At 50.1% G+C, this 24,590-nt stretch overlaps 10 protein-coding genes across 10 annotated transcripts; 6 read left to right on the top strand and 4 right to left on the bottom strand.

The window, feature by feature from the left end:
- Positions 1 to 115: 115 nt before the first annotated feature.
- Positions 116 to 1,849, bottom strand: N7484_011006 (uncharacterized protein; the record flags this gene model as incomplete). Its single annotated transcript, XM_057121393.1, has 5 exons — positions 116 to 490; positions 543 to 819; positions 881 to 1,157; positions 1,212 to 1,718; positions 1,771 to 1,849. The coding sequence occupies 5 exons, from the start codon at positions 1,847 to 1,849 to the stop codon at positions 116 to 118; spliced, it is 1,515 nt and encodes a 504-aa protein (XP_056967147.1).
- A 509-nt stretch (positions 1,850 to 2,358) lies between these two features.
- On the bottom strand, positions 2,359 to 5,399 carry N7484_011005 (uncharacterized protein; the record flags this gene model as incomplete). The annotated part of the gene is made up of 9 exons (XM_057121392.1): positions 2,359 to 2,931; positions 2,982 to 3,181; positions 3,233 to 3,287; positions 3,338 to 3,431; positions 3,480 to 3,508; positions 3,809 to 4,130; positions 4,193 to 4,410; positions 4,459 to 5,222; positions 5,312 to 5,399. The coding sequence occupies 9 exons, from the start codon at positions 5,397 to 5,399 to the stop codon at positions 2,359 to 2,361; spliced, it is 2,343 nt and encodes a 780-aa protein (XP_056967146.1).
- A 326-nt stretch (positions 5,400 to 5,725) lies between these two features.
- On the top strand, positions 5,726 to 7,489 carry N7484_011004 (uncharacterized protein; the record flags this gene model as incomplete). The annotated part of the gene is made up of 5 exons (XM_057121391.1): positions 5,726 to 5,956; positions 6,007 to 6,217; positions 6,274 to 6,340; positions 6,391 to 6,854; positions 6,903 to 7,489. The coding sequence occupies 5 exons, from the start codon at positions 5,726 to 5,728 to the stop codon at positions 7,487 to 7,489; spliced, it is 1,560 nt and encodes a 519-aa protein (XP_056967145.1).
- Positions 7,490 to 8,230: 741 nt separating this feature from the next.
- On the top strand, positions 8,231 to 10,675 carry N7484_011003 (mandelate racemase/muconate lactonizing enzyme family protein; the record flags this gene model as incomplete). Its single annotated transcript, XM_057121390.1, has 6 exons — positions 8,231 to 8,406; positions 8,456 to 8,677; positions 8,730 to 9,472; positions 9,814 to 9,908; positions 9,961 to 10,173; positions 10,232 to 10,675. 6 exons carry the CDS (start codon positions 8,231 to 8,233, stop codon positions 10,673 to 10,675), a joined length of 1,893 nt encoding a protein of 630 aa, XP_056967144.1.
- A 1,214-nt stretch (positions 10,676 to 11,889) lies between these two features.
- N7484_011002 (NAD(P)/FAD-dependent oxidoreductase) lies at positions 11,890 to 13,167 on the top strand (the record flags this gene model as incomplete). The annotated part of the gene is made up of 3 exons (XM_057121389.1): positions 11,890 to 12,121; positions 12,174 to 12,443; positions 12,494 to 13,167. The coding sequence occupies 3 exons, from the start codon at positions 11,890 to 11,892 to the stop codon at positions 13,165 to 13,167; spliced, it is 1,176 nt and encodes a 391-aa protein (XP_056967143.1).
- Positions 13,168 to 15,091: 1,924 nt separating this feature from the next.
- N7484_011001 (uncharacterized protein) lies at positions 15,092 to 16,084 on the top strand (the record flags this gene model as incomplete). Its single annotated transcript, XM_057121388.1, has 1 exon — positions 15,092 to 16,084. One exon carries the CDS (start codon positions 15,092 to 15,094, stop codon positions 16,082 to 16,084), a length of 993 nt encoding a protein of 330 aa, XP_056967142.1.
- Positions 16,085 to 16,692: 608 nt separating this feature from the next.
- N7484_011000 (uncharacterized protein) lies at positions 16,693 to 18,346 on the bottom strand (the record flags this gene model as incomplete). The annotated part of the gene is made up of 4 exons (XM_057121387.1): positions 16,693 to 16,926; positions 16,982 to 17,357; positions 17,418 to 18,157; positions 18,215 to 18,346. 4 exons carry the CDS (start codon positions 18,344 to 18,346, stop codon positions 16,693 to 16,695), a joined length of 1,482 nt encoding a protein of 493 aa, XP_056967141.1.
- A 925-nt stretch (positions 18,347 to 19,271) lies between these two features.
- N7484_010999 (uncharacterized protein) lies at positions 19,272 to 20,005 on the top strand (the record flags this gene model as incomplete). Its single annotated transcript, XM_057121386.1, has 2 exons — positions 19,272 to 19,551; positions 19,608 to 20,005. The coding sequence occupies 2 exons, from the start codon at positions 19,272 to 19,274 to the stop codon at positions 20,003 to 20,005; spliced, it is 678 nt and encodes a 225-aa protein (XP_056967140.1).
- Positions 20,006 to 20,174: 169 nt separating this feature from the next.
- N7484_010998 (putative MFS transporter) lies at positions 20,175 to 21,729 on the bottom strand (the record flags this gene model as incomplete). Its single annotated transcript, XM_057121385.1, has 3 exons — positions 20,175 to 21,265; positions 21,337 to 21,544; positions 21,604 to 21,729. 3 exons carry the CDS (start codon positions 21,727 to 21,729, stop codon positions 20,175 to 20,177), a joined length of 1,425 nt encoding a protein of 474 aa, XP_056967139.1.
- A 604-nt stretch (positions 21,730 to 22,333) lies between these two features.
- Positions 22,334 to 24,474, top strand: N7484_010997 (putative glucokinase regulator family protein; the record flags this gene model as incomplete). The annotated part of the gene is made up of 4 exons (XM_057121384.1): positions 22,334 to 22,566; positions 22,630 to 23,083; positions 23,133 to 23,506; positions 23,556 to 24,474. The coding sequence occupies 4 exons, from the start codon at positions 22,334 to 22,336 to the stop codon at positions 24,472 to 24,474; spliced, it is 1,980 nt and encodes a 659-aa protein (XP_056967138.1).
- Positions 24,475 to 24,590: the final 116 nt, after the last annotated feature.

Here is a 24,590-nt window from a genome sequence, read left to right as displayed (position 1 = left end):
GACTTACAATATACCAACTTTTGACCAAAACGATCTTGGGAACATTGGGATTTCCGCGACTCAATTGACAACGTCCAATATGCATTAGTTCTAAGACTAGCCGACTATGAGTTAATCACGCGACCTCGACATGGTCTACCCGGTCATCCTCATTCTTCTCATTGACCTGGTTTGTCAGAGTCACATCATGGCCTTGGCGAATTAACTTCCACAGCTCATCTGCCTTCTTCACCGGGGAAATGTTCGGATCCATGAATGTCAGATCCACCGCCTCTAGACTGAATCCTGCAGTCTCCGGGTACAAGAAATATACCATTGGGACGAACGCGAGATTGAACGCCGCAAAGATGATATATGTTCGCCATCCAATGTTGTCAATCGCTACGGGAACCACTTCGATTACCACAAATGTTGATAGCCAAAGAAAAGCGTTGGCTAGACCGACTCCCTTCGATCGGTGGGCGAGAGGCAGGATCTCTGGACCATAACACTGGGACACCTCAGTCAATGGAACGCATGGAATTCATATACGTGGAACGTACCCAAATGCCTCCCATGAAACCCCAGGTATAGAAAGCCTGGTAAGCAAACAGCATGGCTGCAGCGACAATTCCGGAAACTTTCGAATCAATTGCTAGCATAGCCGCCATGATCACCATGACAGCTGCCATACCAATGGCGGAAGTGATGAATGACCGCCGTCGTCCTAATTTTTCAATGCTGTACCAGGTGCCGAACGAAGCGATAAGGAACCAAATTTGTAGGAACCCAGACATCAACAAAGCGAATTGATGACCAAAACCCACCGAATCCTCAAAACTACGTCAAGCAGGTTAGCGCCCCCCGACGAGATAATCTTGGAATTGATAGAGGCTCATACATAACGGTGGTGTAATAACTAATCGGTGTGCTCCCACTCCAAGCCTGGCATGCGTTTAAGAGACAGGCCAAAGCAACTCGTCGGCGGGAGCGGATACGGTCATCTCGGATAAGATCCATCCATCCTTTCTGTTCACTTTCAAGCGCCAGTGCGTCTTGAATTTCGGCGACCGTGGTGGCCAGAGCCACTTCGTCAACCTGACCATTCGACAATCGAAGGCGGCGAAGAACCTCAGTTCCTTCTTGGTATCGATCGTGTTGAAAGAGCCATCGAGGAGCTGCCAAGCGCAACGGTCAGTTCATCCAAAAATAGCAGCACAGTAAGGACGTACACTCGGGCATGAAAAACAGCATGACGTTAAGCATGATCCCCAGGAATGCCTGAAAAGCCATTGGAAACCTCCAAGAAACAGTCGTGCTATACCGCGACATAGCATAATCAATCCAGTAGGCCAAAACTTGCCCCAAGATGAGAAAGCTCAGAGAAATTGCAACTAGTGTACCTCTGATTTCCCTTGATGATGTCTCAGATTGCCAAACCGCCAGATTGCTAGTGATCAAACCAAGTCCCAGCCCAGCAACAATTCTTCCAACAATCAACTGAGGCACAGTGTAGCTTGAAGCCTGGATTATAGCTCCGATACTGAGAATGGCGGACCCAATCTGAGCTATGGTTAATCTCCCCCAGCGTCCGCCGCTGAAACTTGTGCATAGACATCCAACTAGGCAGCCTATCACGAATAGGGCTGTTACTGTGCCTTCCATCGAGGAACTGAGGTTGAATGTTTCCTTGAATGCAGTTGCAGTGAGTAATCCGCCAATTACTCCATCGTCGTATCCTATCACTTAGTGAGGAATGTATACCACATTAAAATATTATGTTCGTCTTACCGAAGATGATGAAGCCCATGCCTGCGGAACAGGTGATGGCTACTAGGAGGCCTTTGCCTGAGAGACCAAGGTAGACCATGGCGAATAAACTGTTTGTGAATTTATCTTAGGGAACGTGCAGTACCCATGTGTAAATTATGCAAATCAGGGAGAAGATAAATTATTTATGGTCTGTCTACGCTGTTGGTAAACGCTCATGACCTAATCTACCTGAGTCAACTTGGACCATCATGCGCTAAACTTGGTGTGGGGGCATCGGGATTCAGGTCACTCCACGGTCCTGAGCGGGGAACATACAATACCCCAGCTTGCGGAGAGATTCCGAGCCATCTTACCCAAAGGGTGATTAGCCGATGAGGCTGCTGAGTGGGCCAAAAAGGTATCTGCGGGGTGATGTACATGGTGCGTGGTGTGCGTGGGGTTATCTCGGGTTTATCGCTATATGTATTATGAGTTTCGTCGATCAGCCAGGTTGTCTATGTTGTTGGTGAACTATAAATCGGGCTGCAGCACATGATTGGATGGGCCATCTATTCCATTACTTCTTCCAGTCTAACGACATCATGATGAGCCTCTTTGTAGATGAATCTACAATGCCGCTCGGATTCGACCATCAACCGCACACAGAAGCAAATAAAGGGACTCAAGGTAAGGGGCAGGGATACCCAGCTCCTTGGACTTGCGGACGGGAAAGCCGAGAATAACGTCGATTTCCATCGGCCGCCCATTCTTACAGTCAGTCTGCATACTACTACCAATTCCAGGCATAGCATTGATCTTATCCATGAGTTTTTGAATCAGGTCATCGGCAAGATCCACGCCGCATCCACGCGCGATATTGATCACTTCCTGCATCAACCGTCGGGTAAACGGTTCTGCATCCTTGGAAGAATGAAGCCAGGTCTGAGTGTCCACCATAGTCAAGGCGGTAATCGAGTTCCAGGCGACGTTCCATACCACTTTTTCCCATCGCTGTACCTGCATGTCGTCAAGGACCTTGAATCGAGTTTTTCCGTGCTCGAGTAAGTCGGCAAAAGCCTTGAGACGCTGCTTCTCAACTGTATCGTCAGCTTGGTGATTGGGGAACAAGCCAATCTGCATGTCTTCGGATTTGGTGTGTTTGACAATGCCGGGACTGATTTGGGTGGCACCGACCCACGTCTATCCGTGATGATTAGCAGAGTGGCGAGAAAAATGGAAATCTCACGTACGACACAAGTCAGGATTGAACATCCGGGGAACTGGCTTCTAAAAGGGACCTCGTTTCCAACGCCGTTCTGGATAATCACGAATGTGGTGCGACCCTCATCGACGACTGGCTTTAATTGCGCTGCCACCTTCTCTTGGTCGATGGCTTTGTGTGCGCATACGACGTAGTCCACTGGAGAAGCTTCGGCGGGCGATTTCACGACTACGTTTGTGAGTTAATCATTTTGTGGATGCAGTGGATGGGTGCAATTACCTCGGTAAGGGTGGAAGGTATTCTGGCCATGGTTCTCGCTGTTGATTGTGATTCCCTAATAATGGTCAACACCTTGCCTGACGATTGGTATGAAAGTCTACGTACGTTTGCTTTCACTGCGTCGTAGTTGGATCTTGCGACCACAGTCAATCGCACATTGGGGGAACGACTTAGGATGAATGCGTAGAAGGAGCCGATGCTAGACACTGTTAGCGACCGGGTCCTGTTTCGAATTACCAGTACCTACGCTCCTAGGCCGTATAGAAGAACATCAATCTGGCCAGACATAGTTTTGGATGCAATCGAGGACTTGCAGAAAGTGAGTATATGAGGTGTGTCTACTTCATTGCCAGTCAAGGGAAGCTGGAGTTATCCCCGCACAGTGGGAGTGGTGGGGTCAGTGGGGGTCGGGCATTGACCGCGTGGGGGTGACAAGCGTCATATGCAACATGTATTAGTCTGGGCGAGTGATAACTGCTAAGTAGTTGATGGCTCCGAATATACGTCTTCAAACAAAAGCATTTGATCTAAGCCAAATGCATGGCTATATACAATTTACAATTTAACGCTACCAACCAAGTCCCGTTCCAATCGACTGGCGTTCACCATCTCTGGACACAGCTCTTCAAGGCTGGTTGCTCCAAGAAACACCATATTAGACTCAATCTCTTGTCGCAATATCTCCAACATGCGCCGCACTCCTTGCTCCCCGTAACCCCCCGACAGACTGAATAAAAATGGCCGGCCCAATCCAACCGCAGTAGCTCCAAGGGCGATGGCTTTGAGGACATCTGTTCCTCGGCGAATTCCACCATCGATAAAGATCTGCATCTTGCTCTTGACTATGTATGGTGCAAATTTTCGGATCTCCAAAAGGGTCAGTAGTGGTGATTGAGCCCTGAGAATTACTCAGTAAGTATGGAAAATTTAAACAATGAAGCTGACAGAAGTAAGACTCACGTATCCTGAGAGCGACCACCGTGGTTTGACAGAACAATCCCTTGTACTCCATGCTTGTAAGCGATCACAGCGTCCTCAACGCATTGGATGCCCTTGATCACCACGGGCAGGTCTGTCAGTTCGCGTAACCATGTAAGGATGCTCCAGTCAATGAAAGGAGAGATCGAGCTGGCCATGATCTTAGCAACGCCTTGCCCCTGGGCATCACTATCTTCTGCCTGCATGGAACGGTTAGACCTGCCGGTACCAGGGATCTTTGGTCTTACCATGACGCTCAAATTCAATCTCTCATCCATCTCTCGTTTCCCAACCACCGGAGAGTCAACGGTAATCCAAATGGCCTGAGCCCCCGCCTTAATTGCCCGTCGGATCGTCTCCACCGACTTGCTTATATCTCGGTTTACATATAACTGGGCAAACAAAGGCTGGTCTGACGAAGTGCGGGCCTCCATCACCCGCTCAATCGGCATGCTGGCGCCGTTAGCAAGAACTTGAGCTATTCCCTCTTTGCCGGCCGCTGCAGCCAAGGCGCATTCGCCATCGGGATGCGCAAGCTTGGCGATTCCAACTGGTGATATGTACACTGGCAAGGACACAGAGTGGCCCAGAATGGATGTCGTGGTGTCGACTGCGGGGATTTTGCGTAGGATTCGAGGTCGCAGAGAGACTTTCTGGTATGAATTGTTATTGTTTCGTTTGCTGATCTCATCGTCGGCCCCGGATGAATAATAAGCCCAAGCATTAGCCGGTAAATATTCTTGGGCCACTTGTTCGAAGTCGTGTAGATTGATGAGGGTGTTCAGTGGTGGAGGGCCACCATACCCTGGTTTGGCTGATACCTCGCTGACAGAAGGTTCAGAATTCTTTGAGGCCTTCAGCTCGTTAAGGTCGATCTGACCCTTCAAGGCACTATCCGGTAAAGCCTCACTTAGGACCTCTAGTGAATGGACCGAGTCAAATTCATCGGTGGCATCTTTGCCGGCACAACGTAAGATGACCTTTGCACCGCCGGGGTGGGTGTCTAAGAAATCTGAAGGTAATTCTCAGTTACTTGTTTACTCAAATATGTAATAAGGACCGCTATGAGATAGTAGATACTCTCATGGGGGAATTACTCACCTGTCACATCGTAGACAGCACCATGAATGGCAATCCAGCAAGATTTCCGGCTATTGTGCTGTTTAACATCTGCCAGTGAGAGCTTCATAATGTGAGATTCAATTGACACAAAAGCATTGCTTTACCGCAACGATGTACACGTTGAAAAGAGAGAATGGGCCGCTACATCCCCAGATCCCCGCTCGCGGGGTTCACCCGAGAAAGCGTGGGGGTTACAATTTCCCCATCTTCCAAAGTTTTTGTAAGACATGATCGACATCATCGGCCCACTTTCTTGGCAATGCTGGGGAATCCGGGGTGACATGGACCCCCAGTGCTTCGGATACCTCCCGGGTGGGGGATATAACACATCTTCTGCGACCTTTGTTCTCTGCCCAACAACATTAAGCGTGGATTATACATACATGCACCATCATGACCGAATCTCCTGAGAATTCTCATGTCAAGCCAGCAGCCATGCACCTCGAAGGGTCCGGCATTCCAACCGACACTGGAAAAATTCACAATGGCGATGCAGCGTTGGCCCTATTCGACAACCTGGAGGACATGCACGAAACATTCGAGCCAGGGGAAGAGAAGAAACTAGTTCGCAAGATCGATCTTATGATACTACCATTCCTATCTGTTTGCTATGCATTCTACTATGTACAGTTGGTTCTGTTCCAGATATTGGTGACCGCTGGCTGATCAAACAGATTGACAAAACGACGCTGTCTTACGCTGCAATCTTCGGAATTGAAAAAGACCTAAACATTTCCGGCACAGAGTATTCATGGCTATCTAGTGTTTTCTATTTTGGCTTCTTGGTCTGGTCCTTACCAACCAATCTGCTGATGCAACGCTTCCCCATTGGCAAATATCTTGGGATCAATATCTTTCTTTGGGGATTCTTTTTAATGTTGCAGGGTAAATATGGTCACCTCAATTGATCTGTTTTTTTTTTTGCTGACCGTGCATGACAGCGGCCGCGAAGAACTTCACACAGCTTGCGGTACTACGTGTCATATCGGGGGCAGCCGAGGCCTGCAGGTTTGTACTCCACCAATTACCTTGCAGAGATCAGTTGACTGACTGAAAAGTGACCCGGCCTTTATGCTGATCACGAGTATGTGGTATACCCGCCGACAACAGCCTATTCGCATTGGATTATGGTACACTGCCAATGGCTTTGGTATTGCAGTAGGCGGTCTTCTTGGCTACGGAATCGGCCAGATCAATGGTGCGCTCTCATCCTGGAAATATGAATTTCTCGTCATCGGTGCCCTGTGTGCCTGCTGGGGTATCGTCATGATCATTTTCCTTCCCGATTCACCCGTCACTGCACCGCAATTATCCGACCGCCAGAAGCGGTTGGCCGTTGAGCGACTTCGCGACAACCAGACTGGTATTGAAAATAAGAATATCAAGCCGAGACAGATCTTGGAGGCCGTTACGGATTGGAAGGTATGGGTATTTTTCCTTCTGGGGTTTTCCGGTAACATTCCCAATGGTGGAATTTCGAATTTTGGTACATTGATTATCAAGGGATTCGGATTCTCAACTTGTAAGTAATCAACCAGCGTGAAAGGGTCCAGAGCTAACAAGGATACAGTGGTTACCACATTGATGCAAATTCCCTACGGCGCATTCATATCCATCATGATTCTCCTCGCAGTGTTCGTGAATGACCGCCTTCCTCGAAACAATCGATGCATTGTGGCTATTGTCTTCTTGCTTCCCAACCTGGCTGGCTCATTTGGTCTCCACTACGTGCCACAATCAAACCAGGTCGGACGCTTAATATGCTACTACTTGACGGGCTCGTACAACGCCTCCTTCGTGATTATTCTGTCTATTCTGACAGGTAATATCGCTGGTCACACCAAGAAGGTTATCACAAATGCGATGATCTTTTTGGGAGTTTGCGCAGGCAATATTGCCGGCCCTTTCTTTTACAAGTCGGATCAAGCCCCCGTGTATTCGCTCGGGATCTGGTCCATGATTGTGGCCAACTTCGTCGAGATTGCTCTCATCATCGTGCTCGGGCTTGCGCTCGCTTGGGAGAATCGACGCCGCGACCGTGCGCAGGGTGTGGCTCCGGGCGATGATGCTGACTACCTGCGACAGCTCGAACTGGATCGATCTGCCTTCAGTGACCTTACAGACAAGGAGAACATAAATTTCCGGTATCTATATTAAGACATCAAATGTTATATTGTACTCAGTATAGTAAGGGGAGCCCTTTAATTCATACAGTTTACAACTCAGATTTATATTTATCTCTTGCCTTTGATTACGATGCCTAAGGATATGCATGGGATTCTTTAACAGCCGTGTGAACTAGGCACGACTAAGTTTGGGATTGCTACATAGCATATACGATGATCAGCGCTGTCGCCGGGCCGGACGATTTTCCCTATCTCATTCTGTCAACTCTATACTGTGCACTCACGTGAGATATCCCTCATAGCTACCACTTGACTGGGAATATTTTGATCAAGATGAATATAAGTCTTGAATTTATCAGCCCGAAGCGAAGAAAACGAAATTTTGACGCGGGAACGTCGCGGATGCATATCGTCATAATGTCATGTTCTTTTCGATGCCAGATTAATGACGACAGCTAGGTACTAGTAATCCCTTAACTCAAATTGGGAGTGCCCGAGAGCTCTCCTTACTCATCAGGTACTCTGCTTCCCCCCACCAAGAACGTAGGGTTATTCCACCAATTATCAACATCAGGAGGTTGGCGTGGGGGATGCGTCGGTAACTCAATCTGCTCTCACCCCGGACTTTCCCCGACTCTGCTGCCCGCGTGGGGGGCGTGGGATGTAAATGGGGGCATCGACGCGCATCGCGACCGAATAAATGATACCCCGCTCCCCTACGGTCGTGTTGACAATCTGTCACTTTCAAGTCTTCAATTAATCATCTACAGCCATGGCCAAGATCAAGTCGATTGAGTATTTCCGGGTGAAGCCCCGTTGGTTGTTCGTCAAGGTTACCGATGACGAGGGACAGGTTGGTTGGGGTGAGGGCACCCTTGAGGGTCACTCCCTAGCTGTTGAGGGAGCCTTAGATGAGATTATTATTCGCATTGTCGGATATGAGGCGGAGTATGGTATGCTGTCCAAGTTAGCTTTTGCTTCGCTAACATTTCGCTAGTGACATCGAACATATCTGGCAAACAATATGGCGACTAGGGTTCTACCGTGGAGGACCCGTTTTCATGTCCGCCATGTCGGGTATTGACATTGCACTGTGGGATCTTAAAGGTAAACGATTGGGTGTCCCTGTCTACCAACTGCTGGGCGGAAAGGTGCGCAACAAGGTGCAGGTGTACGCCTGGATCGGAGGAGACCGACCGAGTGATGTGGAAGCTGCAGCGTAAGTATGGATGATTCTTACACCCAAGGCGATGATCCTAATGGGAAAATAGTAAGGCACGAATTGCTCAAGGTCTCAAATGTATCAAGATGAACGCCACCGAAGACGTCAACTGGCTTGACTCGCCCGCCGCCCTCAACTCCTGCGTCGAGCGTCTCAAACAGGTCAAAGCACTTGGCCTTGATGCTGGTTTGGACTTTCACGGCCGTCTCCATAAACCAATGGCCAAGCAGCTCGCAAAGGCACTCGAGCCGTACCAGCCTCTCTTTATCGAGGAACCATTGCTGTGTGAGCACCCCGAGGCACTCAAGCAGCTTTCCAACTCCACCACAATCCCTATTGCCTTTGGAGAGCGTTTATACACCAGGTGGGATGTGAAGAGATTCCTCGAGGATTCCTCTGTCGATGTACTGCAGCCCGATATTGCTCACGCTGGCGGCATCTCGGAGACAAGACGTATCGCGAGCTTGGCCGAGACCTACGACGTGGCTATTGCTCCTCATTGCCCTCTAGGTCCTATCGCTTTTGCTGCATCATTACAAATTGCTGTTTCCACGCCCAATTTTGTCATCCAAGAAATGTCCTTAGGTATGCACTATAACGTTGAGGCTGGTGATATCGACTTGATTAGCTATGTGGTCGACAAAAATGTCTTTGATATCACAGAGGGATATGTGGCGGCGCCGTCGAAGCCGGGTATCGGAATTGATATTGACGAGGAGATGGTTCGGCGGATCAGCAAGGAGACTGAGCCCTGGCAACCTAAAGAGTTCCATGGACCTGATGGATCGATCCGTGAGTGGTAGTCTTCTAGACTGATAGAGTTATTTAATATCATGATGCGTCACACGATGCTGTTTAACAATCATTCAAGCGCAGTCTTCATTGGAAGTTTGCCGAGGTACATTTCCAACCAGTAGTAATCTATAGGACAATACAGCATCTTCTCAATGCGCCAATGTACCCCCACTCAATGTATATATGCTTCGAGTGACAGTCAGGACATCACTGACACCCTCCACCTCAGTGCGGGGAACGTGGGGGCACAGGTCGCGTCTGCAGTATATAGCCCGGCTTCCCTCCCCGCGTGTCACAGCTGGCACTCACAAACATCATGGATCTTTTTTCACTTGCAGGTCGAACAGCCCTTGTGACTGGAGGCACTCGCGGCATTGGCCAGGCCATGGCCATTGCTCTGGCTGAGGCTGGTGCAGACATTGTCTTAATTCAGGTACAGACGATCTGGTGATAAGAGAAAGCGGCATCAAACTGATCCATTGCAGAGAGACACCAGTAACCCCGCTACCAAAGAACAAATCGAGAAACTGGGCCGAAAGGCAACAATCTACACAGCGGATCTCGCATCGCAAGCTTCCGTTTCAACTCTGGTCGCTACCGTAGTTAACAATGGCCATGATATCGACATTCTACTCAACTGCGCCGGTATCCAGCGACGACACCCAAGTCATCTCTTCCCCCAGGAGGATTGGGACGAGGTACGTATTTTCATCCCGGTGAACATCTATAATTGTCGACTCATCACACCATTTCTAGGTTCTCCAAGTCAACTTGACCACCGTGTTCACTCTTTGTCGGGACGTCGGCGCGTACATGCTCGGTCGCACTCCAAACCGCTCCGGTCAACGTGGGAGTATCATTAACGTCGCCTCTCTTGTATCTTTCCAGGGTGGTCTTACGGTACCTGCTTATGCGGCAGCGAAGGGTGGCGTGGCACAACTCACGAAGGCATTGTCGAACGAGTGGTCTTCGAAGGGAATTAATGTCAACGCTATTGCCCCGGGATATGTCGCGACGGATATGAATACTGCACTCATCCAGGATAAGGAACGTGCTGCAAGTATCTTGGCGCGTATTCCTGCTGGCCGATGGGGTGATCCTGATGATTTCAAGGGATCCGTCGTTTATCTCGCTAGTCGGGCAAGCGCATACGTGACTGGGGAAGTTTTGACGGTGGATGGAGGCTGGATGGGTCGGTAGATATACCACTTGTATTACTCGTGTTGTTCCTCTAATTATGTCCTACCTATTGTTCATGAACTGGTTGGAAGCTGAGATCAAAATTTGGGATATTTTCAATGGTACAGTAGTCGGAAAAAATGGGGTTCCTGGTGCGTCGATCGCTTGGGCACTGTACATTCCGGTCACTTGCTACACTGGAATCCATATCACATAACATTTAAATTGAATATTCGCCACTGCGACATCGCAGCTACCTTGTAAAAAGTACGAACTGCAAGCAAACACGAGTGACCCTGAAAACCCTGATTTCGATATGGTCATGATCTCATTCTGCAGGGCTGTCTATGTCATGGACAGTGATTAGTCAAATCCGAAAAGGCTGGGTCCGGGACCCACAGCGGCTTGCAAGCTCCACCAAACTATCGACAGGAGCTGAAAATAATCACGCGTGAGTACAAGCAACCCTGGGATACCCTCATCATACCATAGAGAGGAAGGTTTTCAAGGCTTCAATTGACTGTGCGATATATGCCTTGCATGTTGTTGGTTTTCATTTTTTTTTTTTTTTCTCTCTGAAATGCTCGATACCCCATCTTGCGGGACTGGTGTCGGAACTTTGCTCTGGAGCCGGCGACGATCGATCTCGATGCGCCAAGACCACTAAAGCCAATTATGCAAAAAGCTGCATGAAAACCAGATCCCCAGTTCCCTACACTCGGCCGATCCGAATCTTCCAGCCGTCCCGTGGCTGGCGCAGGAATCAATTTCAACAACCTGATCCTTTTCAGTGATGAGTCATGACCATATGCCTACGGTGTAACTTGCAACGTCAAATACTATTATTCACTCCAACGTTAAGGTGTCGACAATGATGCGGTGTGTACATATCACACCAGAGATCGTCCATGGTCCACGATTGCCAAGCTTCCGAGCAACCCGTGGACGCTACCCTGCTAGAGAGCTCCAGCTCAAGGCTCGGCCCATCTTTGGGTGACTGCAGGGGATGTAGATCTTGAAGATCTCTTAACCCTTTCAGCTCGGAGCAAATGAGTTCCGTTTCCCCTCAGAGCATGCCTGATGCTACCTAGTCGGAACATTGATTGGTGATCCAAGTGGATTCTCTGACAAACTAATGATCATTGATCAACAGCGGGCCTGTCTGCCTATAAAGGGTAGAAGGTTTCCCATGGTGATCCCGTTCACACCAGTATCGGACAGTCGCAACAGTCACCATGGCTTGGAAAATTGCTACCCTCCTGTCCGCCGTCTTAGCATTGGGCTCTTTTGCCGCAGCCGAGGCCATCCCCAAGACTGACTACGACGTCATTGTCGTTGGTGGTGGACCCGCGGGTCTCAGCGCTCTGAGTGGTGTCTCTCGCGTGCGGAGAACTGCTTTGCTGTTTGATAACCAACATTACCGCAATGATCCTACTCGGGCTATGCACGATGTGATTGGCAACGACGGTAAGACTGATCGATGGCTTTGACTATGACCTCTACTAATTGGGGACCTTAGGCACACCCCCTGCTGTTTTCCGCGGCTTGGCCCGCCAGCAGATTTCTCACTACCCCACAGCTCATTTCAAGAACTCCACTGTGCTGTCGATTGTGCCTTATGGAAAAGGCGGCGTGTCTGCCTTTAACGTGACCGACGACACGGGCAAGTCCTACACTTCGCGTAAGCTTGTTCTTGGAACTGGTGTCAGCGATGTGCTCCCCAATACTCCCGGTGTGGATGAAGCCTGGGGCAAGGGACTCTTCTGGTGCCCATGGTGTGACGGTTATGGTACGATTCCCTCGATCCTACTTGAAGAACCAAGACTAACAATATTCAAGAGCACCGTGACCAGCCTTTCGGCATTCTCGGAAGCATTGCCGACGTTCTCGGCAGTGTTTTAGAGACCAACACTCTCTACACCGATATCATCGCCTTTGTCAATGGAACCGACACTCCTGCCGGTGAGATGGCCGCTACTAGCCAACACGACGGCTGGAAAGAGCAGCTTGATGCGTGGAACGTCAAAATTGACAACCGCACCATCACCCGTATTGAGCGCACACAGGATGGCGAGACACACCAGAACAAGACTACCGACCAGCAGTTTGACAAGTTCCTCATCCACTTCACTGAGGGTGATCCCGTTGAGCGTGGTGCTTTGATTATCAACGCCCCTACCGTTCAGCACTCCACCCTACCTGCCCAGATGGGCTTGAACATCACCAAGGAAAAGATTGATGTTAACACGGCCAGCATGCGCACTAGCATGGCCGGTGTGTGGGGTATTGGTGATGCCAACAGCGATGCTTCCACCAACGTCCCTCACGCTATGTTCAGCGGAAAGAAGTCTGCTGTCTACCTCCACGTTGAGATGTCCAAGGAGGACTCTCAGTCCAAGGTGTCCAAGCGGAGTGGATTGTCCCAGCGGGAGCTGGTGAAGGAGGCTGTCCGTGCCATTGGAAACAATCTCGAGCCCCAGTGGGAGCAGGTTCAGAAGCGTCAGATGGCCTAAGCGATAATTTACGATTGTGATGCTAGCACTTCTCATTTTAGGGGCTTGGGCCCGTTGTCTTGGACAAATGATGTTATGAAACGTTTGGACGTAACAGCGGATGAAGAATATTAATTTAATAATCGGAATGAATACTAGGCATTTCAAAGATGACAATCCACCGTGATCCGTCTCGGAGCCTCCGGGCACCATCGATGTAGAGAACTATAATACAGTCTTCCTCGGCTCATCATTCAGGGAGACAGATTGTTCTAGCCGAAGCATACCAGGATCTTTGGCCTTCGGTCTAAAGCACTCTCTTCGGCAATGATGCTATCCGATTTGAATATACCGAGGCTGTTTGAGCAGCGCTACAGATTAATTGACTCACTGTTTGCCACCTTCTTGTACACCACGAGGATTGAGCGGTGACATCCCATTGGGCAAGATAAGGCAGTTCCTTGAGTTTGTCGTCTCGAGGACCTGAGCCTAATCCTTGGTAGCCTCAGTGGGTCAAGTCCGGCCAAAATCCCCGAGAGTCTACGCTTCATTAGGAGTTCCTATTATCGCATGTCCTGTCATTGATACTAACCGTGACCAGAAAAATCAGTTAGAATCATGCTATACTATGACTTTTGAGACAGTATTGAATTTACTAAATAGTGATCCAATTGACCAAATTGACCCACCCGGCTAGTGATATTCAATAATCATGTAGTTACCAGTTCTTTGTAGGCGAGGTCCACTGATGCGCGAATATCCTCCACGATCTACCTCTTGATTCCCCATGGCACCGTCCTAAGCACCCACAAGCATGCCGATAACCGAACTTCGTTCGACTGGAATCGCGTCACTGGCGGATACTGGATGGCAGAGATGCAAACCTTTCGCCCGGGAGACCTACAAAGTGATCTTCAATGTGAATGCCGCCACCGTTAATTGCCTATGTTCCGTGGATGCATTGAAACTTGCCTTGCACAACGTGCTTAGCATGACGTCCCAGGCCAGTGCACCATACCTACTATTATCCAAACTCGGCATCGTCTTGTGTTTCAAAATGCCGATGTCGTTATCGTGCGACTAAGCCTTCCAATCATTGATTTCAGGTGGGGAGTACCGAGTTCGACCACGGTTGAGCGGTGGAGTATGCTCGCGATTCCATCGCTGATGGGGTTAACCAAGAAGTTGGAACTCGGCTGAATCGCCAACTCCGGCGACCCCAACGGGGATCTGCAAGGGATCGTCGATCGGCACCAGATATCCAAGTCGCAAGTCCCTGAGCCAGTAAACCGAACCAATCATTTCCTCCAATCAATCTCCCTCCATCTCTCCTTCTCCAACTTCTTCGCCCAATCCGTCGATTCAAACTCTCCAAGGGCTCCTGCCGTTCGGTATCGTTCTCCACCATGTGGCTACTTGCCATGCTTTCTAGTACCTTTGTGTTATCTGCAACTATGGGGATGGCTTTAGATGACAAACTTTAAATGTTCATTGTGGAGACCGGCAATCGACAACGTGCATGTTTCGAATGGTTTAACTAGAGGAACCGTTCCCAACAAGGAATCGGATCTACATCGATCCATCAATCAGATGGCTATTCCTTGATATCAGGACCCAGGGACATGGGAGGTCGCCGTCGAGACCTGGGGATCACCTCAGAATGGGCCATTTCCAGACTCTGGTCTGGGACCTTGGAGAAATGATCTCCACTGCCACCAAGATAAGCAGCAACCATGTGGGGACACCACCGGTGCTGCTGCACAACAGCCTACATGGCGAAGGTGTCGATCGTCTTCTCTGACGACAAACCTCCCCAGAAAAGATATATAAACCCCCTCGAGTCCAGCCTTCTTCTCTCCATCATCAAACAGAATCAATCACACTCTCCAGATCAAGATCTCACTCTTTTGACAAATCTTGTCTCTCATTCTCTACACTATCCAACATGAAGACCTCCTTTGCTTCCCTCGCTTTGGCCCTCTCGGGCTCCGCCATCGCGGCCCCCTTCAGCTCCAACGGCACCACCAATGGCACATATGCCCACCCTACTTCTTCTGGCATCGTTGCTCCTTCTCGCGCTCCCAGCGGTACTCCTAGCTTCAGCCTGCCTAAGCCCTCTGGAACTCCCGCTTCTAGCTCGGCCTCGGCCTCTCTGGTCGCCGACAGTGTGAAGCGTGGTCTTATCCCCACCGGTATCTCCGACTTGGTCTCCGATGCCGAGTCTGCTCTCGGTGGTCTCGCCTCTGGCGCTGTGAAGCGCGGAGATGCTCTCCCCACTGGTATTTCCGACTTGGTCTCCGATGCTGAGTCTGCTCTCGGTGGTCTCGCCTCTGGCGCTGTGAAGCGCGGAGATGCTCTCCCCACTGGTATCTCTGACTTGGTCTCCGATGCTGAGTCTGCTCTCGGTGGCCTCGCCTCTGGCGTTGTGAAGCGCGGAGATGCTCTCCCCACTGGTATTTCCGACTTGGTCTCCGATGCCGAGTCTGCTCTCGGCGGCCTCGCCTCTGGCGCTGTGAAGCGCGGAGATGCTCTCCCCACTGGTATCTCTGATTTAGTCTCCGATGCCGAGTCTGCTCTTGGTGGTCTTGCTTCAGGCGCGATGAAGCGCGGAGGTGTTCTCCCCACCGGTATCTCCGACCTGGTCTCCGATGCTGAGTCTGCTCTTGGCGGTCTCGCTTCCGGCGCTATGAAGCGTAGCTTCTCCGAGGCTATGCCCACTCCTAGCATTCCCTCTGGTGTTCCTTCCGGCGTTGCTTTCGGTGGCCCCACTGGTGCTCCCACTGGTGCTCCCTCCGGCATGCATTTCGGTGGTCAGAAGCGCAGCTTCACTTCCAAGGCTATTCCCACTCCCTCCGGTACTCCCAGTGGTGCTGCCCCGGCTGGTTCGGCTGCTCCCACTGGTAAGGGCAGCTCCTTCCTCGGTTTCCCTCTGGCCTAAATCCACAAGGGATATGGCTAGTTTGAAATCCAGTCTTCTATCTGCCTATTTGGCTAGGTCTTCATGACGGATATTTTGTTCACTGTTTTTTGGTTGGGTCACTGGTTGATTCAATAGTCTTTCTTTAATGTTTGTACACTCGTTTTTTGGGATTGCAATGTACTACTAGAACACAATCGGCGCTAGGAATTCATTTTATATGACATTTGAGATTTATTTCTTATCATGTAGCATGAGATTCATGGCTTGATGTGCGTAAATCAAGACCGACATCACACACGAGCCTGCCTGTTGATATGTGTATTCCGTCTACCATTTGGGCCACACCGTCCTAAGATCCAATCGAACATGAGCCTGCTTAGGGACACTCAAGGGACTTAAAGGGAATTGACTGTTTCAGATTGTAATCGGGAGTCTTATATTGGAACACTGAGACTACAGTAGAGATGGCAGTTTACATTTCGTCCTCCTATGCTAATTTCGGTTACTTAAAAGTACTTGGCTGTTTATTTGGATCTTGTTAATTTGTTGATTGGAAGGATAAACTTATGAGTATCGGTAATGAATTGGGTGTACATCTAGCAATAATTTCTATTCAATATAGGAATTCATGAGTCCTGGAACCGCTTCATGGGTCCATAAGTGGACGTGAAGGCCCTCAGAGAGCGGCCCCAGAAGTACAATGGAATAGCAAAAAGAACGCTCACGACTTGAATGGCCGTCATCTCTCCAAAGACCGCGGCTGTTCCTTGTCTCTCAATCCAATCAGCCGCATACAACGACAGCAGCATACCAATAGTATTGCGAATGACAAAAATAATCACCAGAGCCTCACCAGTGACCTGATAGGGTTTTTAAGTCAGCTATACCCAAGACACTCATAGAAGTATCACATACCGGCTTGTACGAATCTAGTGAGTAGGTCACAGCCACGTTCGATATCGCAGCCACGCCAAAGGCCTGCATGGCATATCCCACAGCAGGTCCAATCCAGTGTGTTTTGTGTGCGACACAGAGTCCAAAAATCAAGATCCCCGCTGGTCCGATAGTTCCGGGGATCACAATCGCCGGTAGTCGGTACTCTGGCATACGAGCCCCGCCGTGTTTCTTAGTGCTCCGGTTGGAGATAATATCGATCAGTCGGCCACCGGCATAAAATGCGAGTACGCAACCAATAAATCCAGCGAGGGATAGAAGGCCCAAGTCACCCAATTGCCAGTTATAGGGCGGCTTGAGGAATGTACGGGAGGATGTTAGTTGAACCACAATATTCCTGGTTAAGGTTAGCGATCTTTTCTTAACGGGGGGCGTGAGGGGGTTAGGAGTTACTAACCATCCGACCGAGATTCCAATCGTTAACGAGCACCAGATTAATGGTGGGTAAGCAGCGTTGGCTAGAATATCCAAAAGAGCTTGCAGGAATGAAGCATCCCGATTGAAGCCGAGCGTCAAGGACATCCACTGCAACTGTGATCGCTTCTCTAGGTTTCCCGAGCGCCTCTTCAGGTACGTTGTCTCCCGGATGGTGAAGATAGCGATCACCAGGACCACACCGACCGCGATCGCAAGGAAATAACACATCCAGCGCCAATCTTGTTGCTGCACCAGGTAGGCATTGATTAAGGGACCCACGAAGAGCCCGGCCGTCATTGCAAGATGAAAAAACATCATGTAGTGGCCCCGGTCCTTCGCGGCAACCATATCGGCCACGACAGCGGGCACCGTGGCATCGGCAGCCGCCGCTGCGAAGCCTGAAATAATGCGCGATGCCAGTAGTTCGCCGTAGCTGGTGCACTGGCTAGACCATACATTCATCATGCAGAGGAACAGCATCGCTATCAAGTAAACGGGGCGTTTCCCAATGACCCGCATGAGCGGCACCCAGAAAATATTACCCACGCCGAAAAGAAAGACATTAAAGCAGACCAGCTGCCCCGCCTGGGTCTGGTTGACATGGAACTCCTTGATAATAGCCGAGGTGGCGACCGTGAAATTACTGGAGTTGACATTGGCCAAAAAGGTGAAGGAGCAAATCGTAAGGTAGGTGGATAGTTTGGCTGATAGGGGCCAATTCTGTGAGAATTAATGAGCATCTCTTGTTCCTCGTTTGAACCATTCACTTGTTCTCACCTGCGGATTATTCACGTCATCTTCCTCGATGACCGGTTTCAAATCGCCGACGGAAGGCATGCGCTCATCGGGCAGATTCTCCAAATGGCTAGAAGCACTGAATCGATGGGAGTCGTCTTTCGTGTCTGTCATGATGTGTGGGGCTTTTATATGTTCGGTCTGGGGGAAAGAGAAAGAAGTCGATCCAGGAGAGGCGCGGCAAGGTTTGTTCAAATACCCCACCGATTTACCCCAGCGATTGCTTCCCCACAATCGAAAATGGGGGACTTTTGCTCCAGCTAACAGGATCGGTCCTATTGGGCGCAGGGGCAGGAATGATACAGTGGTGCGCCAGGTGGATGGGGATGTAATTCGGCTATTCCGACTTCAAGGTGGAGATCGGCGTTCCGCGCCAGAACCAAAGCTAAGCTGAAGCCGTATGGAGCAAGCGCCGCGATTGAAGTCTAGAAGTCATCTATTTTGAATCCCTTCATTTATGGACTAGTAGATATCCGACTCGTGCTCGGAGATCCCTTTTCATCATATAGTTGGTAGGGTGAGACATCGTCGTTGTGCCAATATGCTTAACTTTGGAAATCGGGATTTCCGACTTCTGGCGTCATTTCGAGGCTTGGAATCCACAGGTGCCTGGACTGTTATGTGTAGGTTCACGGACCCCGGTCCAGAGGTATGTAAGCATTGTCTTGTTATTGGTTCTCCCTGGAATCGACCGGTGAGACGGTAGGTACTCGTTGATACTGTAGGATGAAGCTCCACGCGGATACATATTTCCGTGGTGTGCTACACCCAACTCCAATATTCTAATCACTATTTGATCAACTGCTATATTGGTATTAAGGTATGTATATTTATCAGATAGGAAATTTGGCGTCGTAGCCTGGCATCACTAATTAGCTATCAATCTCAGTTTAAACTAGAAAATGTGCCGTAGGCCAAGCCCTCGTGACGGGGAAATGTCAATTGCCGCTTCCAATGTTCTCCGCACTCACCGAACGTGGAACTCGAGCTCTCACTCAACTCTCTCTTCCTCCAAACTTTCACCTCCAATCCAGTCACAATGGGCTTGATCAAACGCGCTTTGAAGATCTCCGCCGCCGGCACCGTCGCCTCCATTGCTGTCTTCTGGGGGGCCACGCGCAATGACGTCTTCGAGCCCATGCAAACCTCCGATCCGATCTTCCAATCACCCTTCTTCAAAAAGTTCAACCCCGAGCAGAACCCAACCCTGCACGACCTATGTGTCCGCCGTGTCCCGCTCGAGAAGATTAAGCCCGAGCTGTTAGAAAACAAGGCTAAGCTAACCGAAGCTTTCTGTGCCGGTGTCTGGGGTGGCATGGGTAAGCTCAACCGACTGCGATCGGCGAAACTCCGTCTAATGAAATTCCCCTCTTAGGCTACATCGTCCAGCGCGCCTACCTGTCCAACAAATATCAGGGTCCCGAAACTGCCTCTCACCTGTGGAGCCGCAAGGAGCTCCTCGCAAACAACTACGAAGTCGGCACCCTCATCACCGACCACTTTGAAGTCGTTGAGAAAACCGAGGAGAAGATCACCGTCCGTTGCGGTGATACTCCCCGCCACCAAGATGTTCGCCCCTCCGATGGTCTCTTTGAGATGGGAGCCGTCATCAAGCAGGAAGAGGGCGTGGCCGAGTTTACCTTGAAGAGCTGCTTCTATCAGGGTCTGGGCAAGGCCGACGCTGCTCCTATGGGCCCGGTTATGGTCTGGTTGCACCAACAATACACCAAGCTATGGATGGAGACTGCAGTCCTGAAGAACTGCGTTCGGTAAAGGGAGTGTGCATGTGCGACAATCCATGTATATACTTTAACGGTCTACGAACCAAGGACAGTGTTGCAACGAATATTAATTTAGGCTCGTGTACCTGACGTTTGTTACGACCCTGGATGTTTACGTGTGCGACCAAGCCTCACCGCAACACCGCCTTGCGTGATATCTATTACTTTCTTAGCACAGGTTTGTGCTTCTCGGAATCCGGCGGATCCGGCGAATCCGGGTCATCCATGCTCTTCATCTTTTCGGGCTCAGTATCGCTGGTCAGGGTAACCGCCAGAACGGAAGGAATGGCGATGACAAGCGACCCCATACACAGACCCCAATCCATGGCAAATTGGGTCATAGCAGGCTTCCCCAATGCATTGATTCGCCATGCCATAGCTCCGCCCGCACTTTGGAAGGTCTTGTACGCACCGACCAAGATCGCGGTGACAGCAGGCGAATTAGACCGAGCCCCCACGAGCCAGTAGCAGAACGACTGCCAAAACGCGTCGTAGGCGCCATAGAAGATGTAGAGTAGCATTGGACCGACGGAGGCAGAACCGTCCTTGTAGTCGATATCCTGCTTGATGCCCAAGGCCAAGCGGCGCGACGACCATTTCTGGAACGCATAACCACCGCCCCAGATAGCCATTCCAGTCACGAAAAGGAATACCCAAGCAACCCTCGCGCGAACCTGTCGGTTCAGACCCGGAAAGTCAAGAATAAGACCAATGATCAAGCCGCCCAACATCTGCGCAATCCAGTAAAAAGCACCATTAAGCGAGCGCGTGCGGATATCAAAGGTCATGCCATTGACCACATTCTGCTGGTAAGAGTAAAAGACATTTGCCGAGAAGAAAAGTGGCAGCATGCACAAGACACGCCAATCAGCGATGGTACTTACGGACAATCGCGCCGTCTGCTTCCAGTTCTTTTCTTCCTCTGGGATTGCTTTCAATTGGGCCACTCGAACTGATGCAGGGGGGCAGATGAACACGCCCATCAACCATCCAATTCCCATGAGAATTAGGAGAGCGATGTATGTCGCATTCGAGACCGTGCCGCTGGTGGAATTATAGTTCAGCCCAAAGCTGGCTAGAGATCCCACTCCACCCCCGAGGTTGAAGATGATCCAGAACGCCGCGATTGCACGTCCCTTTTGTGATTCGGGCACATACGTTGTCATGATAGCTCCTTGTGCGACCCACAAGAACGATGCGCCCACGCCGAGGAGCGCACCGGAGGCGATCACAAAGGCACCATTATTGGTCGCTATTGCCAGGGGTGAAAAGTAAAAATTAGCAAATGTATAGACGAGGATATATCATACCCTGTATACATACAGTTGAAGCAGAGGAGACTCCCCGAGTACAACGGATATGCCCAACCGCCAAGAAGAAGACAAACACGGGGACCGACGCGATTGAAAATCGGCCCAACAACAAATAACGCTGTTGCTGCCGTGGCTGCAAGTAACGCCACAGTAGCGTTTGCAGCAACTGTTTGATTCACTTGTCCAGATCCTCCCAGTCCAGTGAGGGCATTGTACATCTATATCCCGGCAATTAGTTCAACTCTGGATGTTGAAGTGGTGACAACGCGATACGTACCCCAGGACAGCAAAAACAGATAAAACTGATCAGCAGAATCTGGACCCAACTGTGTGTATAGATCCGACGCCAAACTGAATCCTTGCGTCCCTGATCAACGGTTCCAGCCCTTGTTCCGTCCTCCATATTGTGATGCAAGTGCAGATGCGACCAACGAACGGCAAAAGCGAAATTCGAAACCAAAATATTTGAAGGATACCATCCAAGCACCAATCGTGAGATCTGGCATGATATGGGGTTCTATCCCTGGATTCCACACATGAGCAGTGGTATCTGATGTGGAGAAAGGCCAAAGAAAAAGGAAATTACCCGATGGCCTAAACACTGATCTACGAGAATATCGATTTATTGGGAAAAGTTGCATAAATACAGGCATATATTCGCGGGTTTAAGCGCTGTTCAGACTCCACATTGGGTAGGTTCTGGGGAAGATACACAACCCCACATGTCACCCATGGTTTATTGGAGCCGAGTACCACACTGGGGTAGCGTTGCGACTCTGGCTCGTAACGTGGGATGTTTTTTTTTATCGGCAACGCCCCGCAATTAACGGATCTCGCTCGGGCTTCAGTCTCGGTGAGCGGATGTCGGTCGCTTCCGACTATCGTTTCCTAGGGGAGGATGGCGTCAATCATGGAAGAGTTTATTCGTCTCAGTCGCGCGCAAAACACCGGCTTTCCTGCATATTGCTCTACACCACTAATCAAGTGACTGGCAACTGTCGGCGAACATGGATCTCGATGGCTTGGCTAGACTGCAGACTGAGGGGGTTAATCCCCAGACGACCGATATCGACCGCGTATCGACGCTGGAGATGTGTACGGTAATAAACAACGAGGATCATCTAGTAGCAGAGAGCGTTGCACTGTGTCTACCGGTCATTGCGGATGCGATCGATGCCCTGGCTTTGCGTGTTCGGAAAGGCGGCAGGGTGGTGTATGTTGGAGCAGGCACAAGTGGACGGTTAGCATGCCAAATGCAAAGATATACCAAGAGAAACAAATAATTAACATCGGAAATTCCTAGGTTAGGGATCCTGGATGCTTCGGAAATCCCGCCTACCTTTGCTGCTTCCCCATCCCAATTCGTCGGGTTGATCGCCGGAGGAAACGATGCAATCCGGCAAGCTCAAGAGGGCGCCGAAGATAACGAGCAAGCCGGTAGAGATGACTTGCAGCGTCTGAATCTCGATCGGAATCTTGACAGTGTGATTGGTATTGCCAGCTCCGGCCGTACACCCTATGTCCTTGGATGTCTTTCCTTTGCCAAACGGCTAGGCTGCCTTACTATTGGTGTTATATGCACTTCCCCATCGGCTATGGGTCACTCTGGTAATGTGGATTACCTGATTGCTCCGCTACCGGGTCCGGAAGTGGTTACTGGGAGTACTAGACTCAAGGCGGGGAGTGCCACGAAGATGGTCTTGAACATGCTGAGCACGGGAACTATGATTCGAATCGGGAAGACTTATGGAAATATGGTAGGAAGGTGTTGTTTTTGCCTAAATGATTGTGACTGATTGTTAGCAGATGGTTGACATGGTGGCATCGAATCTCAAACTCGAGCAGCGCGCTCGGAATATTCTGCGGAGACTGAGTGGAAAATGCCAGGGCTTTTCGGATTCCGAGTTGGACTCGCTTCTTGCGAGGTGCAATCGTAGTGTCAAGCTCGCTATTCTAGTTGCTGAAACGAGTGGATCCGTTGAGAGCTGTCGAGAGGCTTTGGCGTCGGCTGGAGGTGTTCTCGCTAAGGCGTTGACAGAAACACGTCAACCTGCACAAAAATCCTTACCAGAGAGCAGACGATTCGTGTTGTGTATTGATGGTGGCGGTACCAAATGTGCTGCTGTCGTCGCAAACAAAGATGGCGTTATCAGTCATGGGTTTGCTGGACCATGCAATATGTATGAACTTCAGGAGCGGTTGCAAGATCGTCAGCTAACACTCGGGCAGTACCGATAACATTAACAATGTGGAAGTCATCATATCCGCGCTGGCCACGGCAACCAAGGCTGCGCTGAAAGAGAAAATACCCGGAACTGAGCTAACGGACTCGAATTGGAGGGAGTGCCTCAAACAATCCTTCCGATCAGTTTGGATCGGTCTAGCAGGTATGGATAGAAGCGGCCTGCACAGCATACTGGCCCCAAAGCTCGGTGAACTATTTGGCCTGGATCACACCACTCCTGCCCTCAAGCTAACCAATGATGTATCCTTGTTGACTGCCGCATCAAACCAAAGCCCTTCTGTAATTGCCGTGATTGCAGGCACCGGAAGTGTGGCGATGCGATACAACCGGACCGAAGGCCAGGCATATACCTGTGTTGCTCGAGCTGGCGGGTGGGGTCATCTGCTCGGAGACGAGGGTGGAGGTTATTCCATTGGCCTTGAAGCCATCAAGAATGTGCTAGAGGTGTTGGAAGAGAGGAATCTGGGTCTTGGGCAAAATGAGCTAGGCGAATTTGAACGTGCTGTGATAGGAAAATTGGGCGGGCAGGTCGAGGAAAATGATAACATTGACCTTTTGAGCGAAATTCTCTCGCAGTCTCGTACTCAGAGTGTCAAGTCTCGCATTGCTGGTGTTGCCGAGGCGGTATTGAAGCTAGCGGGGAATAGCACGGCAAAGGCTATTATAGATGCCAAGGTATCTTCCATTGTTCGAAAGCCTCTGCATCGTCTTGTTGATCCTAGGTCCTGCGGGTATGTTGTACCCGAGGAGACGGAGTTGGTATTGACTGGTGGATTGATGAAGGATGAGGGATACCAGACTGCTATGAGAGAGCAAATTGCGACACTAGGACTACATTTCCGAGGGATATGTGTGGTTGAGGATGTAGCGGTAATGGCAGTCAGATATTTGTTGTGTGGATAAGCTGTGTGATAAATACAATATTTTACATCCAGCCGACGCGGTAATATATCCTAAGCCGCCCTAGCCAATTTCGAGCCATTGAACGACCAAAAATCCATTGAATAATACCTATGATA

The sequence above is a fragment of the Penicillium longicatenatum genome (genome assembly GCF_028827895.1).
Source record: "Penicillium longicatenatum strain IBT 33135 chromosome Unknown contig_7_segment0_segment0, whole genome shotgun sequence".
NCBI lineage: Eukaryota > Fungi > Ascomycota > Eurotiomycetes > Eurotiales > Aspergillaceae > Penicillium > Penicillium longicatenatum.
Note: the sequence above shows the minus strand (reverse complement) of the source record. Positions and strands in the feature narration are given on the sequence as shown.